Source organism: Typopeltis vanoorti, chromosome 25 (genome assembly GCF_054136105.1).
Source record: "Typopeltis vanoorti isolate ZY-2024b chromosome 25, IOZ_Tvanoo_1.0, whole genome shotgun sequence".
Classification (NCBI taxonomy): Eukaryota; Metazoa; Arthropoda; class Arachnida; order Uropygi; family Thelyphonidae; genus Typopeltis; species Typopeltis vanoorti.
In genome coordinates this window covers 19,770,786-19,790,211 of record NC_143573.1, presented here as the reverse complement: position 1 = coordinate 19,790,211, position 19,426 = coordinate 19,770,786, and the positions used below count along the sequence as shown (strand labels likewise).

The 19,426-nt window shown below is 34.9% G+C and overlaps 1 protein-coding gene across 1 annotated transcript in view; it reads left to right on the top strand.

The window, feature by feature from the left end:
- The window catches only part of LOC150092589 (1-phosphatidylinositol 4,5-bisphosphate phosphodiesterase delta-4-like), a 324,472-nt gene extending 313,729 nt beyond the window's left edge, over positions 1 to 10,743 (top strand). The window contains exon 20 of the mRNA XM_090414401.1: positions 8,736 to 10,743. Coding sequence (XP_090270527.1) covers positions 8,736 to 8,848 — 113 coding nt within the window. The 3' untranslated portion in view covers positions 8,849 to 10,743. The remainder of the gene's footprint in view (positions 1 to 8,735) is intronic.
- The last annotated feature ends 8,683 nt before the right edge of the window (positions 10,744 to 19,426 follow it).

Below are 19,426 nucleotides of genomic sequence, written 5' to 3'. Positions count from 1 at the left end.
GTGTGCAAAATCGTAAGCGTCATGCTGCGAAAGAAGCAGATATTAAGAAACAAACTAGGGCTCTTAATAAATTTATTAAAATATTCTGATGCAGATTATAACTAACTTGATACATCAAAAATCAGAATTGAAGAACTGTGCACATCATCCAGTTTGCATGAAAGTACTATTGAACAAGATGCATGATTTAAGTGAAAAACAGTTATTAGAAGATTTAGTTGACGTTGACCACGAAACTAACACATTGTTAGTCTCTGTAAATTTAGAAGATCCAGGTGAATGGGGAAATATTGATGAAAAATTACGAGTTGTTTTAATTGAAATGGGGCCTGTTCAAAAGAAAAATATAATATATCCCAGAAATGCATATGGTCGTAAATTTGGCGACACGTATTATAATAAAAAAATGGAAAACGGGAGCTCGTGCCAAGAACATGGCTCATTTATTCGGAAACTTTAAATTCTGTTTTTTGCTTTCGTTGCAAACTTTTCGCACCTACTGAATCAAGTAGTCTTGCAGAGGGTTATAACGATTGGAGAAATATAAGTACAAGTTTGCATAGACATGAGACTAGTTTAACTCACATGAAAAATTTCTTAAAATGGAATAAACTTGATAAAAATTTAAAAAAAAAAAACTGCTATTGATTGCGAGACTCAAAGCATGTATGAAATGTAAAAGAAACATTGGACGAGTGTTTTAGAATGCTTGATTGAAATTATAAAATTCCTTGTTAGCCAAAATTTAGCTTTTTGAGGATCATCTGATAAATTATATGAAAGGAATAACAGCAATTTTTTAAAATAAGTCGAACTGTTTGCAACGTTTGATCCCGTTATGGAAAATCATGTTGAAATGGCCCTACAACGAAACAATAGAATTCACTATATGGATAAAGACAGTCAAAATGAAATAATGGAAACTTTAACTAATGCAATCAGGGATACAATTTTATTATCAATTCTAAAATCTAAATATTATTCCATAATTTTAGACTGCACACCGGATGCAAGTAAAACAGAACAAATAACCATTATTATTCGCTTTGTTTCCGGTGGCAATGGAATTGTCAAGATCAGGGAAAACATTTTACGTTTTGCAGATATGTCAGATTCCACACGAGGTGGTTTATGTGCAACAATAATGCAACAACTGGAAAAATGGAACATTCCCATTTAAGACATGCAAGGTCAAGGATATGACAATGGGGCAAATATGAAAGGAAAAAATATAGGCTCCAAAATTTGCTTTTGAACAAAAATCCTAGAGCTTTTTATGTGCCATGTGCTGCTCATACTCTAAATTTAATCATTAACGATGCAGCCAAAGTGAACGCAGATACAATTAGTTTCTTTGCAATTATTCAAGAAATATACAATTTCTTTTCATTCTCTTACAAACGTTGGGCAATCCTTTTGAAGTTCGTAAAAAATTTAACATCAAAACAGCCATCAGAAACGTGATGGGAAATTAAAATTAATGCAATCCGCCCTTTATGATATTAATTAGGAGAAATTTACGATGCACTTTTTGAAATTTTAAATAATGGAAATTTTAATAAACCCTGTGAGTATAATGCTTCAAGACAAAAATATGAACATTACACTTGCTTTAGAATCAATTGAAAACTTAAAAATATTCTTAAAAGAGTATTTAAGAATATTAAAGATTAAAGAGTATATAAATTTTGAAGAAGTTCTAAAAATGGCGAAAACTGAGTGAAGAGCTGGATGGAGAACAAGAATTTAAAACTGGTATGGAAGTTCGACAGCGAAAGAAGACACGACAATTTGACTATGAGCATCATGACGAAATGCCATAATCGCCAGAAGATAAATTTAGAGTGAATGTGTTTTATACACTTCTAGACGTTGCAATGTGTTCGTTAATAGAACGTTTTTAACAACTAAAAACATATTATAATAATTTCAATTTCTTGTATAGATTACTACAAATTAATAACGAACATTTACGAAAAAATTGTGACGATTTAGAGATTCTCTTGAATGATTTACGTCAATAAAGACATAAATGCAATAGAACTATATGATGAGATATGTGCTTTTCAGGATATTTTTCGGAAGGATAATTTAAATATTCAAAACCCTTTCGATATTCTTAATTTTATTGTGTCCAATAATTTATCTTTCCCTAACTTTTCAATTGCTTTAAGAATACTATTAACCTTACCTGTTAGTGTAGCAAGCGGTGAACGTTCCTTTTCCAAGTTGAAATTGATTAAAACTTATGTAAGAACAAGTATGTCACAAAAAAGACTTGTTAGTGGCGTTAATAGCTATTGAAAATGATATATGTGTGGAATTAGACGTTAAGACCATTATTTCTAATTTTGTGAATATGAAATCAAAAACCCTAAAATTTTAATTTAAAAAATTTCAAGTATCTTTATGTAATTTAATTTATTTTCTGTTATTCTGTAAAGATGTTATTTTTTGAATACTCATATTAAATGTTCTAATTATTTCTGAATTCTTTTCTTATTTTCTCATATATCTTGAGTTTCTTTTATTTTCCTAAAAGATAGTTCCACTTATAAAAATGATAAGTTCCACTTATCATTTTTATAAGTTATTTACAAGTTATTTTACTTCATGACTTGTAAATACAAGTTATTTACAAGTCATGAAGATATTTCACATGCAAAGTATTAAAGTTAGTGCCTGTAGAAAAAATAAAGATTGATACGTGCATTACTACTTTTGTTTGCTACTTTTTTCTATCATACCACTCCTTGAACTCATTGACCGTTCTTGCTCTCACAACTCTATCAGACAATACATTCCACAGTTCAACCACCCTCCATGCAAAAAAACCACTCCTCACCCTCTTGCTCACAGCTTCCTTTTGTAACTTCCAGGGATGGCCTCTTGTCACTGCTCCTTCCAGAAAGTGAAAGAACACCCCAGTGTCAAACCTGTAACTGCCTCTCAACAGTTTAAAAGTCGCAATCATATCACCTCTCCTTCTATCCACCAAACTCTACAGTCGACATTCCTTCAGCCAATCCTCAAAACTAACATTCTACAGTCCTGAAACCATCTCTGTTATCTGACTCTGTACCCTTTCCATAGATAATTTATCCCCTTCAAATCCTGCCCCCCCCCTGCAATCCATTGACAATGTCATTGATATAAAGGTTAAACAATACAGGTCCCACTTCTCAGCCCTGTGGGACCCCACTTGGAACCTTCTACCTCCTTGATATTGTCCCACACCATACACAACTCTCTGGTACCTATCAGACAGCCAATCCTGCATCCAGTTGACTAACCCGACATCGAAATCCCTATGCTGCAACTTAAATATCAGCTTATCATGTGGCACCCTGTCAAATGCCTTTGCAAAATCCATAAAACATGGCAGTATATGCCTTTCCCTCATCAACTGATTTTGTCACTTTATAATGAAAGGCAATCAAATCCATGTTGACTCTCACAGATAACATTACTCTCACTGCCCAACGCTCTATATGGCCCTTCACTAATTTCTCCAAGATCTTAATTACTACTGATGAAACACAAACTGGCCTATAATTAGACACTTCCAGTCTGCTACTGCCCTTTTGCAATGGCACTATCTTACCTTCCTTCCATTCCTTTTGTACCTTTCCCATAGCCAAACTTTCATTGAAAAGCCAGGTCAACAGAATTGAAACAAGAATATGATTTCTTATTTAGTATAATTTACTTTCTAACCAAGTGAAAAAAAAAAAAAAAAAAAAAAAAAAAAATACTCATTACAACTATCTCTAATCTAGAGTATATAGTATCTTAATAATATAGTACTACACCATTTTTCGTTATGGAACAAAACATGGATTAAAATGAAAAAGGTTTTTTCATTGAGTGGATAACAATAAAATTTCTGGAAGCTGTATAAGAAAGTTGTGAACAATGTGTGGAGGCGAATAGTCTTGCTGCATAAAGAATGGCAGGTGATTAGAATTCATTACCTGAATGTTTTTTGAGTGCAGTGACGCTGAATGAATGGGTTGGTGGTTATGTGTGGATAGTGACAGTGGAACTCTCTGTGGAGGCAAAGAATGATGATAATGATCTCTACAGGACTGGCTCCCAATGATGAGATCTCAGTAATTGTTGAAACCAGTTTGGGTAGTGACCGGTCCCATAATGCATGGCAATATGCACATCCAAAAGGAAGTGTGCTGTGCATTATGGAATATTAGGGCAACATCATCTTAAATCACCTGTCTCCGTATAGCAGCCTAGTTGTAAAGATACTTACTCCACACACAAACTTTATTTGCTCATGCATGAGGAAAGGAGTAAAACAAGAATATAATTTCATCATGTTGGAGGCTTAATGGATTGTATACAGCACTCAGAAAGGATTAAAATCCGAATTTAATTCTTCCTATATTTCGTCTCAGTCAATGAGACATCTTCAGGGATTACAAAAAAAATGAATGTAACATAAAAACAAATAACAAACAATACTAAGCCCAACCACACGGGTGACACTAAAGTCCTATCTAGGTGGAGCCCTCCACAAAGGGCTCCACCTAGATGTAATCACCTACAACCGCCCCACAGAGGGGCAGTTGTAAGTGATTAAAAACAGAATTTAATTCTTCCTATATTTCCACCTACAACCACCCTTAGAGGGCGCTCCACCTAGATAGGACTTTAGTGTAACCCACATGGTTGGGCTTAGTATTGTTTGTTATTTGTTTTTATATTACATTAGTTTTTTTGTAATCCCTGAAGATGTCTCATTGACTGAGACGAAATATAGGAAGAATTAAATTCTGTTTTTAATCCTTTCTGAGTGCTGTATAAAATCCATTAAGCCTCCAACATGAGTTCTCACAGCACTTAAGCCTCTACACATGGACACAGCACTTAAGCCTCTACACATGGACACAGCATTTCGTATTTACCACATTATAAAACCTTAAGTTTTCTTCATCTGGTCAAAGAATTTTAATACCTTCCATCAAATCTTGCAATATCAATTTAATCATAATGGCCTTAAAATAATAATTTTATTATGTAAAATGTGAAATATAATGTGATTAATACCAATCACTACTGAAAAAAATAAATAAATAAAAAATTCTTGATAGAGTAAGTTGAAAAAGTTTTTTCACTAGGTTATGCTAGAAATTAAAGATGCCAAGAAATTACATTTTTGTTTAATCCTTTATTCAAGTGTAAGCAAACAAAGTTTGCACATGACGTATGTATCTTCGCAACTGAGCTACTTGTATATCGAGACTAATGATTTTACATCAGTTGCCTTAATATACCATCAATGATGTGAAGTCGTTAGCCTCTATATATAGTAGCCCAGTCATGATACTTCACATGCAAACTTTGTTTGCTTACACTTGGATAAAAGATTAAACAAGAATATAATTTCTTATCATCTTTAATTTACAGTATAACTAAGGGAACAAAAAATTTTGACATCTATGTCTGATCAAGGGTAATGTAATAATAAGCTGATACACCTTTTCACTGCTTGTATATAGGAAATATATGAATTCTGCATTACTTTAACCTTGGTATCTTCTCTGGGTCTGGCTCCCACTGATGACATTTGATAATGTTCATCTTTGGGTTTGCTTGCTTCCTGAGGATGTAGAGAGGCTCTGCTCTGTGGTGAGTTTTTGTCTATCATTGAGTGGAGCCACTGCTGAGTTTCCTATCCTAGTCATCATTCAGGTCAGGAGTGACGAGTTTAGTAGTGATCCTTTAAGGTCACTCAGTGAGTTTTATAGCTTATGATAAGTGATGACCTATGTCCTCTAAGAGTGGAGAATTTGGAAGGAAGTGAGACAAATGATTTTGAGAGCGTATGGTGTGAGGTAGAGGTAGGCAAGACAGGATATTTAGTGGGGTGTTGCTACAGACCCAGGAGCACAGAGGATGGGGACCAGGAGATGTTTAGACAGCTAAGTTTGGCAAGTGCAAGAAGAATGATTGTTATGGGAGATTTTAACTTCAGTAGTATAAATTGGAGAGAGGAAGATGCATGTAACAATAGGGGAATGGAATTTCTAGAATTCTTGAGGGACAAATGTCTTAGGCAACATGTAACAGAGGGAACAAGAGGTTCAAAAATTTTGGATTTGGTTATAGCATCAGAAGAGTTGATAATAACTGAGTTGACGTCTCTCCCACCAGTTGGAGAGAGTGACCATATGGTGTTGACTTGGAAAATGAATAGACATGCAGGAGTATCAAAGAGACGGGAACTTATGTGGAATTATAAGGCAGGTGATTATAATAGTCTTAGACGTCAACTTCGGGAAGTTTCATGGAGGGAGGAATTGGAAGGCCGGGATATCACCAGTGCGTGGGAAATTGTGAAAGAATATTTGTTATCAGCAATGGTAAGTTGTATACCACGAGTGAAGAAGAGGGCGCAATTTGGAGTAAAGTGGATGACAAACAATATTAAACAGGAATTGCATGCAAAAAAGAGGCTATGGAAGAGATATAAGGAGACAGGTGAAGAGATGCATGAGGAATATAAGACACAGGCCAGAAGAGTGACTCGTGTGGTAAGGAAAGCGAAACTAGAATATGAGAGGAGATTGGCCCTAAGATCCAAAGAAAATCCTAGGGAATTTTTTAGCTATGTGGCCAGTAGGAGGAGAAATGACTGTGGAAGAATGATATAGTGGGATAAAAATGGGAATAGAGTGACTGATGCAGAGGACATAGTGGAATTGTTCAATGAACACTTTATTGGAGTATTTCATCCTAGAGGAGTCAGTTTTAATGCTAGAGGGATAGGACTGGTACAAGGTCTGGAGGTACAGGAGGAGAGTGTGTTTCAGATACTGAGTACTCTGGATGTCAGTAAAGCTGTGGGACTGGATGGTATTTCGCCACGAGTTTTGAGAGAATGTGCTAGGGAATTGACAATACCTTTAACGTGGCTTTTCAATGAAAGTCTGGCTTTGGCAAAGGTGCCCAGGGAATGGAAGGAAGGTAAGATAGTGCCATTGCATTAGGGTGGTAACAGACTGGAAGTGTCTAATTATAGGCCAGTCTGTGTGTCATCAGTAGTTGTTAAGATCTTGGAGAAAGTAGTGAGGGACCATGTACAGCATTGGGCAGATGAGGGTAATGTTATCTGTGAGAATCAACATGGATTTGTGAAAGGACGCTGTTGTTTTAGCAATATGCTAGCCTTTTATAATAAAGTTACGAGGACATTAGATGAGGGAAAGGCATATACTGCAATTTTCTTAGACTTGGCGAAGGCATTTGACAGGGTGCCACATGATAAGCTGATATTTAAGTTGCAGCACATGGGTCTGGATGTCAGATTGGTCAACTGGATTCAGGATTGGCTGTCTGATAGGTATCAGAGAGTTGTGTATGGTGGAGCAGTTTCCAGGAGGCAGAGGGTTACAAGTGGGGTCCCACAGGGCTCAGTACTAGGACCTATATTGTTTAACCTTTATATCAATGACATAGCCAGTGGATTGCAGGGGGATATTCAGTTGTTTGCGGATGATGCGAAGCTGGGAAGGATTATTAGTAATAGTGCAGATGTGGTAGCCCTGCAAGAGGATTTAAATAAGCTAGATAGATGGGCAAATGAATGGAGGCTGTTAGTTTAATGCAGCAAAATGTAAGGTCTTGAGGTTTGGGAAACATCGATGGGATGCTGCATACTCTATGGGAGGAGTTATACTGGAGGAAGTAGGGGAGACAAGAGATCTGGGGTTGATGATTGATAGAAACCTGAAGTTTAGGGGACATATTGCAAAGGTGGTGAAGGTAACACAGAGGATTGCTGCTATTATGAGAAGGACACTGACCTGCAGAGATAAGAGGGTTATCATTCCGTTGTATAAGTCTCTGATCAGACCACACTTGGACTATTGTTCTCAGATTTGGTCCCCAGGATTTGAAGGGGATAAATTAACTGTGGAAAGGATACAAAGAAGGATGACAAAGATGGTTTCAGGACTGTACAAGGATAGTTATGAGGATCGGCTGAGAGAATGTGGACTGCAGAGTTTGGTGGATAGAAGAAGGAGAGGTGATATGATTGAGACTTTTAAACTGTTGAGAGGTGGTTACAGGGTTGACACTGGGGAGTTCTTTCGCTTGGTTGATCAGCAGGAAGGAGTGATGACAAGAAGCCATCCCTGGAAGTTACGAAAGGAAACTGTGAGCAAGAGGGTAAGGAGTGTTTTCTTTGTGTGGAGGGTGGTTGAGCCGTGGAATGCATTGCCTGATGGAGTGGTGGGAGCGAGAACGGTCAGTGAGTTTAAAGAGTGGTATGATAAACTTTGTGTTTCTCAGGGGGGGACCTCCCCTCGATGAGTCTTGACAGACTTTATGTCTTAGAAAGGACCTCCCTCGATGAGTCTTTTGACTCCTTGGAGGCCTGAATAATAATAATAATAATAATAATAATAATAATAATCAGAGATCACTCTTAAAGGTTGAAACCAACCTGGATAGTGGTCCTTTCCATAATGCATAGTATTATACACACTGAAAAGGATGTGTGCTTTGTATTATGCGATACCAAGGCAATGGATGAAGTCATTAATCTCTATATATTAGTAACCCAGTCATACTTCACATACAAACTTTGTTTGCTTACACTTCGATTAAGAATTAAATTAAGAATATAATTTATTGATAGAGTAAGGTTTCTTTCATTTAAATTGATCTATGATATGTTAATATATTTATGTTTAAAAAAAAAAAATTCTTAGGTTATCGGCATGTGCATTTGGAAGACGGAAAAGGAGAACCTATTATTCCAGCTTCTATTTTTGTTCATGTTTCGATATCCAGTGAAGACAATCCTGATTGTTCTAAAAAGTGATCAGAAGCTTGCTGTTTAAAATTGTATATAGTTGTTGACTGTTTATGTATATAATGTACCTATCTTAATATTTGTATATATTGAATATTTCTTTATCATGAATATTTGTATATAGTGAATATTTTATTTAAGACTATAAACTTTTTAAACTAGTAAAAGTTTGACAATTTTTAGCCATAATTAGAAACACATAGTGTCTCAGACTGATGCTATAATCTTTATAAAGAGAAGTTGCCTTTATGCCAAAGAAATACAGGCAGTCCCCAATTTACGTAAGAGTTGCATTCTGCAAACTTCACGTAATTCAAATTTTATGTAATGGACATGTTTTAACGGTTATTTCTATTAGTTTCATTCACAGGATGTATGCATAAATTAGATTTCAGTATGTAATTATTAATGCTAAGTGATATAATAAAATACAAATAGCAGGAAAAAATATTAAAAAAAGTTTAATTTGGCCAGCATAAACTTTCGATATGAAATTTTTAAGAGATGATTGAACAGCTTATCTTTCTTCTTTTCACATAGTTCTAGATAACAGGCAAAAAGTGTGATTTTTTTCTCTTTTTGGTCTTCTAGGAGCATGGAGCATTAAGATTGATCACCCAATTACTTTGTCCACTATAATCAAGTTAAAAACATCTTCACCAACATTATCCAGAAATTTTCATTCTTGAAAAAAGTATGTGTTACAAAAACATCATGTTCAAGAGTGTTACGTATGCACACAGCAAGGGGAACTTATGATAATGGCTTTTTTAAACACTTGCCATGATACAAAAATCAGTTTAAAAATATTTTAAATATGCTATCGACTAGATAATTATTTTTAATTTATAATTTTCAATTTCATTTCAAGATTAATTTTGATGGATTTATTTATGACCCTTCTGTTTCTTTTTCCACTCATAATTGTACTCTACCCCATCACACACAAATTCTAAAACTTAAGAAAGTGTATGAATACAAATATACATATATATTCAGTAGTTAAGGACGGTGCATACATCCACCTCATAGGCTGTCTTCCTTGCAGACAACCATGGTTATGTGGCAGGCATGTAACATATGTACAGTAAGCATAATTTTTATAAGCCAGTTTGTTTCATAGTTCTTTCAGGATAATTTGCATAAGGCTGAATTTACATAAGTTAGGGCTGTCTGTAGTTGAAAAAAATATAAGTAAACTGTGACTTCAAATAAGTACATATCATTAGATTTCAGAGATTATTTTGTGATACTTAGATCACACAAATATCTAGAGACGTTACATTTATTTATTAATAATCTCTAGTATGTGACATCTGTCATTTATATTTAGCCAGTTGTTATGACATTCTGTCTTGTTTGAAGTTTGCTTTTACTGAAGATAGATTTTAATACTGTGAACTTGTAATTTTCAGTCTGAAATAGTTTTGTGATCCTATTAGGTATTCTTAAACATTTTTTTGTTAGTACTGTGGTACATGTGCTCACTCCATTTCCTGTACTTAGAATGTTTTCCTTTTTTTAACTGAATACAGAAAAATGTGTTTTGGTGACCTACAAGACTAGTTGTAAATTTATCTAAACACACATGATGGTCAATTCAGTAGTTTATTAGTTATTCTGATATGAAGTGTGTAATGTAGGCATACCATTTCCTTAGAAGGAAGGAAGGTAGATAACACTAAAATAATGGAGCAAAAATTATTGTGAATGCTGTAAATAATGCTGAGAATGAAAATCTAATTTGGAATTAGCAGTCTGAGAGGACAGTGTTTCTATTCAAAAAATATTTTTCATTATAGCTAATTCATTCTCCTAATGAAACTGAGGTATGAATTTAGTGCAGCTAATATAAAACCATATCTTCATTGTTAATAGTACATCAGTTTTTTTAATGACTTATAAAAAAGTCATGAAAACAGTAGATGTATTATTTATGAACTGATTTAATAAAATGAAATCGGTTTTTTTGTACTAGTTGTTTTCAACTTTTTGCTGACCAACTGCTTCATATGTTCTCCTTGCTGTAGCAGAAATTTCAGTTTTAAGCTGAGATAAATTTCATAAAAAGAGGTCATATGTTAAATTTGAATGTAATTTTTCACTATCAAAGCAGAATCCAAATCAATATGGCTAATTAGAAGTACCTCAGTGCTCTTGTGCATGTAATTCGGAATTGAATTGCAAGGTGGTATTGTGAAAAAAAAAAAAAAGAAAAAGGACCAGATTCATTGTTTTATAACATCGCAAGACATGAACTTAATTGTTTATAGATTAAGTACTTTTGCTTCTTTATTAAATATGCTAAATTTATAATTTACTGTATATAAATATAGTACTTCTCAATATATACAGTGTGTTTGAAAAGGAACTCCTTGGATTTCAATGAAATTTATTTCATGACATTTTGAAGAAGAAATGTACAAGGGTGGTCTGAAAATTCATGACAACACTATCGGCAAGATTTTTTTTCCCTAAGTTGGTACATCTGTCATAAACATCCGTATTAAATTGCAAGTCATTCTATCATGTAGTTTGTTTTATATAGCTGTCTGATGCAAAAGGGTTGTCTGTATCGTATCCCTTGAAATGGATAAAATCGAGTATCATGCGGTTATAAAATTCTTTGTAAATGAAGGTTTAACGCCAACAGAAATTCATTCGAAGTTCATAAAAGTTTATGGGCACTTTTCTCCTTTATTTTCAAAAATTAAGAAATGGGCTGCCGAGTTTAAACGTGGCCATACCAGTCTTGAAGATGATCCATGTGAAGGATGTCCAAAAAGTGTAACAACACCAGAAATCATTGATCAAGTGCATAATATGGTATGGCATGACCGGCGAGTCAAAGTGCGTGAAATTGCTGAGACTATAAGCATTTCAAAAGATATATTTTGCATGAAGAATTGCAAATGAAAAAGCTTTGCACAAGATGGGTGCCGCACTTGCTCACAGCAGATCAAAAATGCACTCGCATGAAAATCTCTGAACAGTGCTTGGAGCATTTTAACAAGATTAAAACTGATTTTGTGCATCAATTTATTACTATGGATGAGACTTGGATTTACCATTACACACCAGAATCCAAACAGCAGTCAAGGCAGTGGACAGAAGCCGGTTGTTCAGCCCCAAAGAAGACAAAGTCGGTTCCATCAGCAGGAAAGGTCATGCCATCAGTGTTTTGGGAAGCTTGTTTACTAATTATCTTGAGGTAAAACAATAACTGGGGAATATTATTCCGATCTTTTAATCAGACTAGATGAAAAAATTCATGAGAAAAGACCCGGTTTGCAGAAGAAAAAAACCATCTTTCGTCATGACACTGCACCTGCCCACGAAGGTGTTTCGGCAATGGGAAATTAAGGGATCTGCACTGTGAATTGTTGGGACATCCACCCTATTCCCCAGATTTGGCTCTCTCTGACTTCTATCTCTGTTGCAGCTGTAGAGGGGCATTTTTGCAGATCTTACTGAGAACCACTACAAGGACGGGATAATAATGCTGGAACATTGCTGGAATGAATGTGTTAGTCTTAAGGGAGATTTTGTTGAAAAATAAAAATAATTTTGAAATTATAAATTCGTTTTTTCATTGTGAGGCTGAGAACTTTTCAGACCACTTTTTATATAGCATATATTATCAAAGTACAGTGTCACAAATTTGATTACTTGTTAGTGTAACTTAATGTGTGCACCATTTACAGGCCTATAGACATCAAAATGGAATTCCACCTTAGATCACACTTGGGTAAACATATCCATATGAATTGCTTCTATAGTTACTGTTATTCTATTGAGCAGGTGGACAATTGATGGATTTTACTTGATCCACAATGTCTTTTACATAGCCCCTAAAGAAGAAATCCATTCGAGTCTAATCAGGACCATGAGGTTTCCTAGCAACAGGACCTTCTTTACCTATCCATTTTCCTGGGAATGATTTGTATAGCACAATCCACACATTCTCAATCTGGGGAAACACAAAGTTCTCCACCATATCCAGGTATGCTACACTCGTAATCAACTCCTCGTGGAAAAAATGATTCTGCACCAGAATTGGCTTTTGAACTGTTATGGACAAACTTCACCACTTTTCTGACCCCCCCCCCCCACCTGACAATTATGAAGATTCAGAACTCCATGCATATGAAATGTCTCATCACAAAATAAAATGCTATGGAAGTAGTTTTCATGTTCAGCAATAAGATATGACATGTTGGTCACAAACTGAACTCTTTGTGGCCTGTCAGGCTGGATGTGATGAACAAGCTGCAGTTCATAGTTTGAAGTTTCAAACTATGAACCAAACATTTCAGGCTATGTTGGAAAGACAGTCAAATTCATTCCATATTTTCTGCACTTCGTGAGTACCCTTTTAAAATACTTCCTGTTTCCTAGAACTGTTGATGCTACTTATGGATGCTTTTGTCACTCACAGCACAGCATTCCTACCATACTTTTGCCTGAAATTCCTTTGGACATTTTTAATTAAATAAGAATAGCAGCAATCATAGAAGTAATTCCCATGGATATGTTTACCCAAGTGTGGTCTGAGATGGAATTCCATTTTGATGTCTGTAGGGCTGTAAATGGTGCATACTGCTTGATACATTTCTGCTTCAAAATGTCTTAATATAAATTTTATTGAAAACCACAGAGATTTGCCATTTTAAATTAATTAGCAATACGAAAATGTGCTGAGACAGTCATAAAAAATTCATTATTCTTGTAGAATGATATTTATTAACACATCCGTTGGACCATTTGAATCTAAATCTGTTTTTATTTCATAGTCTATAAGTTATTTAGTGTTATGTATGACCAATATTTGTACTGCTTTGGATTATTATTATTTTTATTAATATTCTAGGCTCTACTATGTTGTCAAAAGACTCATCGCAGGATGAGTACTTCTTTGATTTTTTCTGCCAATTTTTTTTATTATTATTCCATGGATCACCATATAGTCAAGACTCATTATAGGATGTCCACACCTAACTGCTATAATTTGTATTATATCACACTTTAAATTTCTCTGACTGCACACCCGCAACTATTTCTGGAAATGCATTCCATTCACGTATTACTCTCTATATAAAAATCTGCTCCTTACACCTTACTCAACATATCCTTGGAAGGGTCCTAGGAATATCCATTCGATAAGTTCTTCTCCTTCTAGTGTATTCACCAAACTCTGCAGACCACATTTTCTCAGCCTCTCCTCAGAGCTGATATTCTACAGATCTCGTAATACCTTCATTTTTCTCTGAACTCTCTTTAGGGTTTTGTCATCTCTCCAAAATCAAGGGAGCTAAATTTGTGAACTGTACTCCAGATTTGGACTAATCTCAAGTATGCTAATATTAGAGATGTGAAGCAACTTGAAAAAAGTACAATGTTTGGTCACCATTGTAGGGTTCCTGGATTACATAACACCTAATTTATCCATAGTTCATGGGTGAGCTAGGCTCACAGCCTCTCATGGATGTGACTCACATATTGTGAGTCACATCCATGAAAAACATGCCTGGAGTCAATTGTCAAAACCGTCAATTGTCAACAAAAGACCTGGAGTCAATTGTCATTGCTTAGATGAGAACCATTTCTCTGAAATAAACACTTTTTTACCTGGTTGAGCTTGCTGGCTGTGGACAGGGATTTTTCCTGCAATTTAACTCTCCTTTTTCATCCCCCAAACCAACAAGAACATCGTGTTGGAAGTTTAATGGAGTATTGACAGTACTAGGAAAGGATTAAAAACTACTTTTAACTTTCAATATTTCGTCTCAGTCACTAAGACATCTTCACAGAGTACAAAGTACACCCACACACAAAGACAACACAATACTTAATGAAACATGTGAGTGACTCTAAAGTCCTATCTAGGTGGTGCACCTTATATGGGTGTTTGTAAGCAGCCTAGGATGTAAACTGAGACCTCTGACAATTATTGTTATCCAAATTTTGGGAAGTTTTATGCATCCATATTTCTTTAAATTAGGTTGATTACCGAGTGCTGCATATTCAAACAAATATAGATGCATTAAACTATCCAAAATTTGGGAAACAATTATCAGATGTCCAAGTTTACATCCCAGGCTGCCTACAAACACCCATAGAGGACATACCACCAGGGGTGCAGTCCTAAAAAAATAGTGCCAGGGCTCTACTTTGGAAACAAAAATCCAGAGCACAAAGTGTGGCATTATTATTATTATTGTTATGATCGCCTTGTTTTCTGAAACAAAAATGACAAGAGCCTCAAGTTGTATTTTTTGACTGAAAGCTGGAAATGCATTATAAGTCTCATTATTATAATTCTTATAATTTAATATAATGAATTTAAAAATTTTGATAGTTTTAAAAAAGTACCAGGACGTCGCCCTGCCCCGACTACATCCCTGCATACCACCTAGATAGGACTTTAGAGTCACCCATGTGTTTCATTAAGTATTGTGTTGTCTTTTTGTGTGTGGGTTACAAGTATTATTTGTACTCCCTGAAGATGTCTCAGTGACTGAGACGAAATATTAGCAGTCACTAAGTTACCTGGGACATTCTCTTAAAACATTTAAAATTAGTTTTTAATCCTTTCCTAGTCTGTCAATACTCCATTAAACCTCCATGATGTCCTCCCAGCACTTAAGCCTTAACACATGGAACCAACAAGAAATGGACCAGAGAACATACTTGAAAAGAATCATTGAAGCACATAGAAACGTTTATTGTACAGTGAAACCTGTGAAGAATTCATGACTAAACAAACACATGTAATAACCACAGTAATAAATTTTAATAAGTAAATATTTCATCCTAAGTATCTTAGGACATCGTCAGTACAGTTAATTCAAACAATACTAGGAATAACATACAGTTAGGGCGCGCATGTTACACTGGAATCCTAAAATGCATGCAGTAGCATGTTATAGGATTAAATTAAAATATATCTGAAGGGGAAAAAAAAACAGACTACATTAAAATAAGATAACATATATAAAAATTATTTTACACAATTTTGTATGACAATTTCCCATACTTTAGGAATAGCAAGAACGTCATTACAGTTTAGATTTGGTCTGTGAAGTAGGACTCGAGCACTTTCTTTATATAAACGTTCATGTTTATATAAAGGTCTAGTATAAAGATTGGGAAAAGACCAAACTTCTATGTAGAAGTTTGGTCTTTTCCCAATGGATCCTATGGTTTGGGTTTTCAACTGTATTGCGTGAGGCCAGATTTCTGCAGTTTGATAAGATGGATATAGTCTTGATGTTCCGAAATGCATTTATGAACAGATTTACCTGTCTTTCCATAGTAAGATAATTTACAGGAGCATGGAACCTCGTACACACCAGGTAGCAACAGAGGTGAGAGTTTGTCTTTAGGAGAAGATAACAAGTTATAGATCTGGTTGATTGGTTTGTAGGTAGTAGCAAGTTTATATTTCTTCATAATTTTTGAAAGACATTCGGAGATGCCTTTGACATAAGATATGGGAATCCTATGGGCTTGTTCTTGTCTAGGTTGATGTGTGGGGAAGTGACGATGATTTTTTGAGTTGTTTTAAGCTTGTATCCATTTAATATGGTTGTATTTTTTATTATTTCCAATTCTTGGTTTAGAGAATCTTCAGAGGAGATTACTAATAATTTAATGATGACAAATTTTTAAGATGAATGATGAGCAGAAGAAATGTGAATTTAGAATTGTGAATTGTGAATTTACAAAAAATTTACAAGCAAGAGGAAGCAACAACAATGGGGTCTCCCTTATCACCAAACTTAGCAAACCTGTTTCTAGAATACCTTGAAGAAAAAATTTTCAATTTTAAACCCAAACCAAAAATTTGGCTACGATATGAATATGAAGTCGTCAACATAATCTTGTCTAAGCCTCTTAACTTGGGGCAGAAATACTTTTACATTCTGTCACCCTTACAACTTCACATCAGAACTTAATATTAAATCAACTTAATGTATATTTCTAACTTTTACAATATTGTATAATTTATGAACAATTCTATTTCATTCTTTAGTCAGTTACCTTTACAAGTTTAGAATCAATATTTCACTGTTAATATACTCATGTAATGTACAATTTTACATTACATGAGTATATTTTGTTCCTTCCATATGGTTTTTGACCTCTGTAAAATCAATGTTGGAAATTTTTATTAAAATTTTACCACATCAAATTTTACATCCCTTCTGTGGATCCAAAATTTTAAAACATTACATTTAATTACCTTAAACTGATATTCTCATGCCTTTGCCCACCCTTCCAGCTTATTCAAATTCTCTCAAAGGGTCAAAACATCAACACTGTTACTAATAATCCTCCTAAGCTTCACATCATCTGCAGAGCATCTCCCTGTAGTCCTGTGACAATATCATTCACATAAAAACAGCAGTAATAGTCCCAGGACTTATCATAACGTATTATGATGTATCTTAAAAATCAACTGTCTTGGAAAAATATTAAAAAAAATAAAATGCGAGTGTATTCCTTATCGTCATCCACTGCTCTTGTTACTCTATTGTTGAGAGGTAACCAGATTACTAAAACAAGAGTGCCCTTTAACAAATCCATGCTGACCTGCATAGACGCGCCACCGTAGCGCAATTGGAAGAACAACGGTACATTGTGCCCTTTGATTGGAATAGGCCTAAGTTCGATTCTCGTCGCAACGGGAGGAATCTTTATCTGGACGATTTCAATCGAAGGTGAGTTAGCCGATCTCATACGGAGGTAGCAGGGTTTTTCTTCTGGAAACTTGGGTTTTTCATCCCGCATACAGACAAATCGGCCCTTCAGAACACGCGCAATTTACAGACAAAAAATACTAATGGTAGTTTTGGAGGTGGGTGGTAGATGGCGTTGATGGAGATTATTCATAGTAAAGGTTTGGTGTAGTGGTTGAGACAGTTGTAGGTGTCCTCCCGCGATGAGTCTTCGGACTCCTTGGAGGTGTCACAAATAATAATAATATTATTACCCCCATCTGCCAATTCTGTATACGAGTTCTTACCAATTTTTCCAAAATCTTAACAACTACAGAAGAAATACAAATACTGGCTTGTAGTCTGATACCTCTATTCTACCCCCCCCCCCATATGTAATGGTACCATCTAGGAACCTTCCCTTTTTATTTCTGATCTCCATTCTCCTTGTCTGCAAGGAGTTTGAGTGTGTTTAAGGCTCGGTATGATGAGATGTGTGTGTGATAAAAGGACCTCCCAGATGAGTCTTTGAATCCATGAGGTCTTGGGGTAATAATAATAATAATAATAATAACACTTCTGCTGTCATTAACAGTATTTCGACACTTTTAATCTCTCCTATCTGTTCAGAATATGAACTAACTTTCTCATTTCTTTTTTAGCTGGTATAATATCACTCCTTCTTTGTGTTTCACTGATGTAAATAAACAACTTTTGCAATAGCTGACTTGATCATGGCTATGCACTACTAATTCCAGAATATTTTCTGGCATTAGTAGATAGCAGTGTATCACCAGACATGAAATAGTTCATTTTTGAAATTATGGATTCTACAACCGTGTTAGAATAACTGTTTTTATTATTATCCTGATGTTTCGATCTTCATATCAAGATCATCATCTGGAGCATACATAAATATACAATACAAGCTGCGTTACATTTCAAACCGTAAGCTAGAGAAACAATGGCATGACCTCTAGTGAAAAAAAAAATTACATCAAACTAATTTAATTTTTGATTACATGAATAAACATTATTGCAATTGTTATTTTTGATGGGAAAAAAATATATATATTTTTTTCATCAAAATATATATATATTATTTAAAAATTACAACATGTCCTATTTTTCAGTATTAAAGTTATCATTATAGATTTAGGATCCTGGATTTTCTAGAGTTCTGTTTATAGTTCTTAGAGAGGAAGGATTCGTGGGAAGAATATGTGCCTTCCATATGTGTGCGATTTTTAGACCATCATTATTGTTTAGATTGGGGTGGTTGATAACGATCTCACAAGCTTCCTTAAATTTGCATTCATACCATGTTTTGGTGTGATGTAGACAACTAGTGCTTTTCCAGTCAATTCTATGTAAGGTGTTCAGAGCATGATCAGAAAGGCCAGCTTCACCATAATTATTATATTTGATGTGTCGTTTATGTTCTTTTTGTCTGATCCGAATTGTGCATCATGTTTCTCCTATGTATGGTATGTTGCAGGTGCAGTAAATACAGTATACTCCAGGGTGGGCCAGCAGAGGGAGCGGGTCTTTGGATAAGTTGAGTAAGCTTTTTAATTTTGAAAGGTGGCTTTGAGTTGTATTTTTGTAGTACTCTGTTTATTTTGTCTGATGTCCCTTTAATGTAGGGAATGGTTATAGTTTTACTGTAGTCTGGTTTGTCTTTGTTTTTTATTGAGGTCTTGTAGAGAATTTTGTCAATAGTGTTTTGGCTGTATCCATTTTTTTGAAAAGTATTACTGATCACTTTAAATTCATTTTTCAATGGCTGTTCACTGGAGCAGATCTTCAGAGCCTTGTTTTTTAGGGTATTGATGACACCTAGATTTTGTGTTGGTGGTGGTAGGAG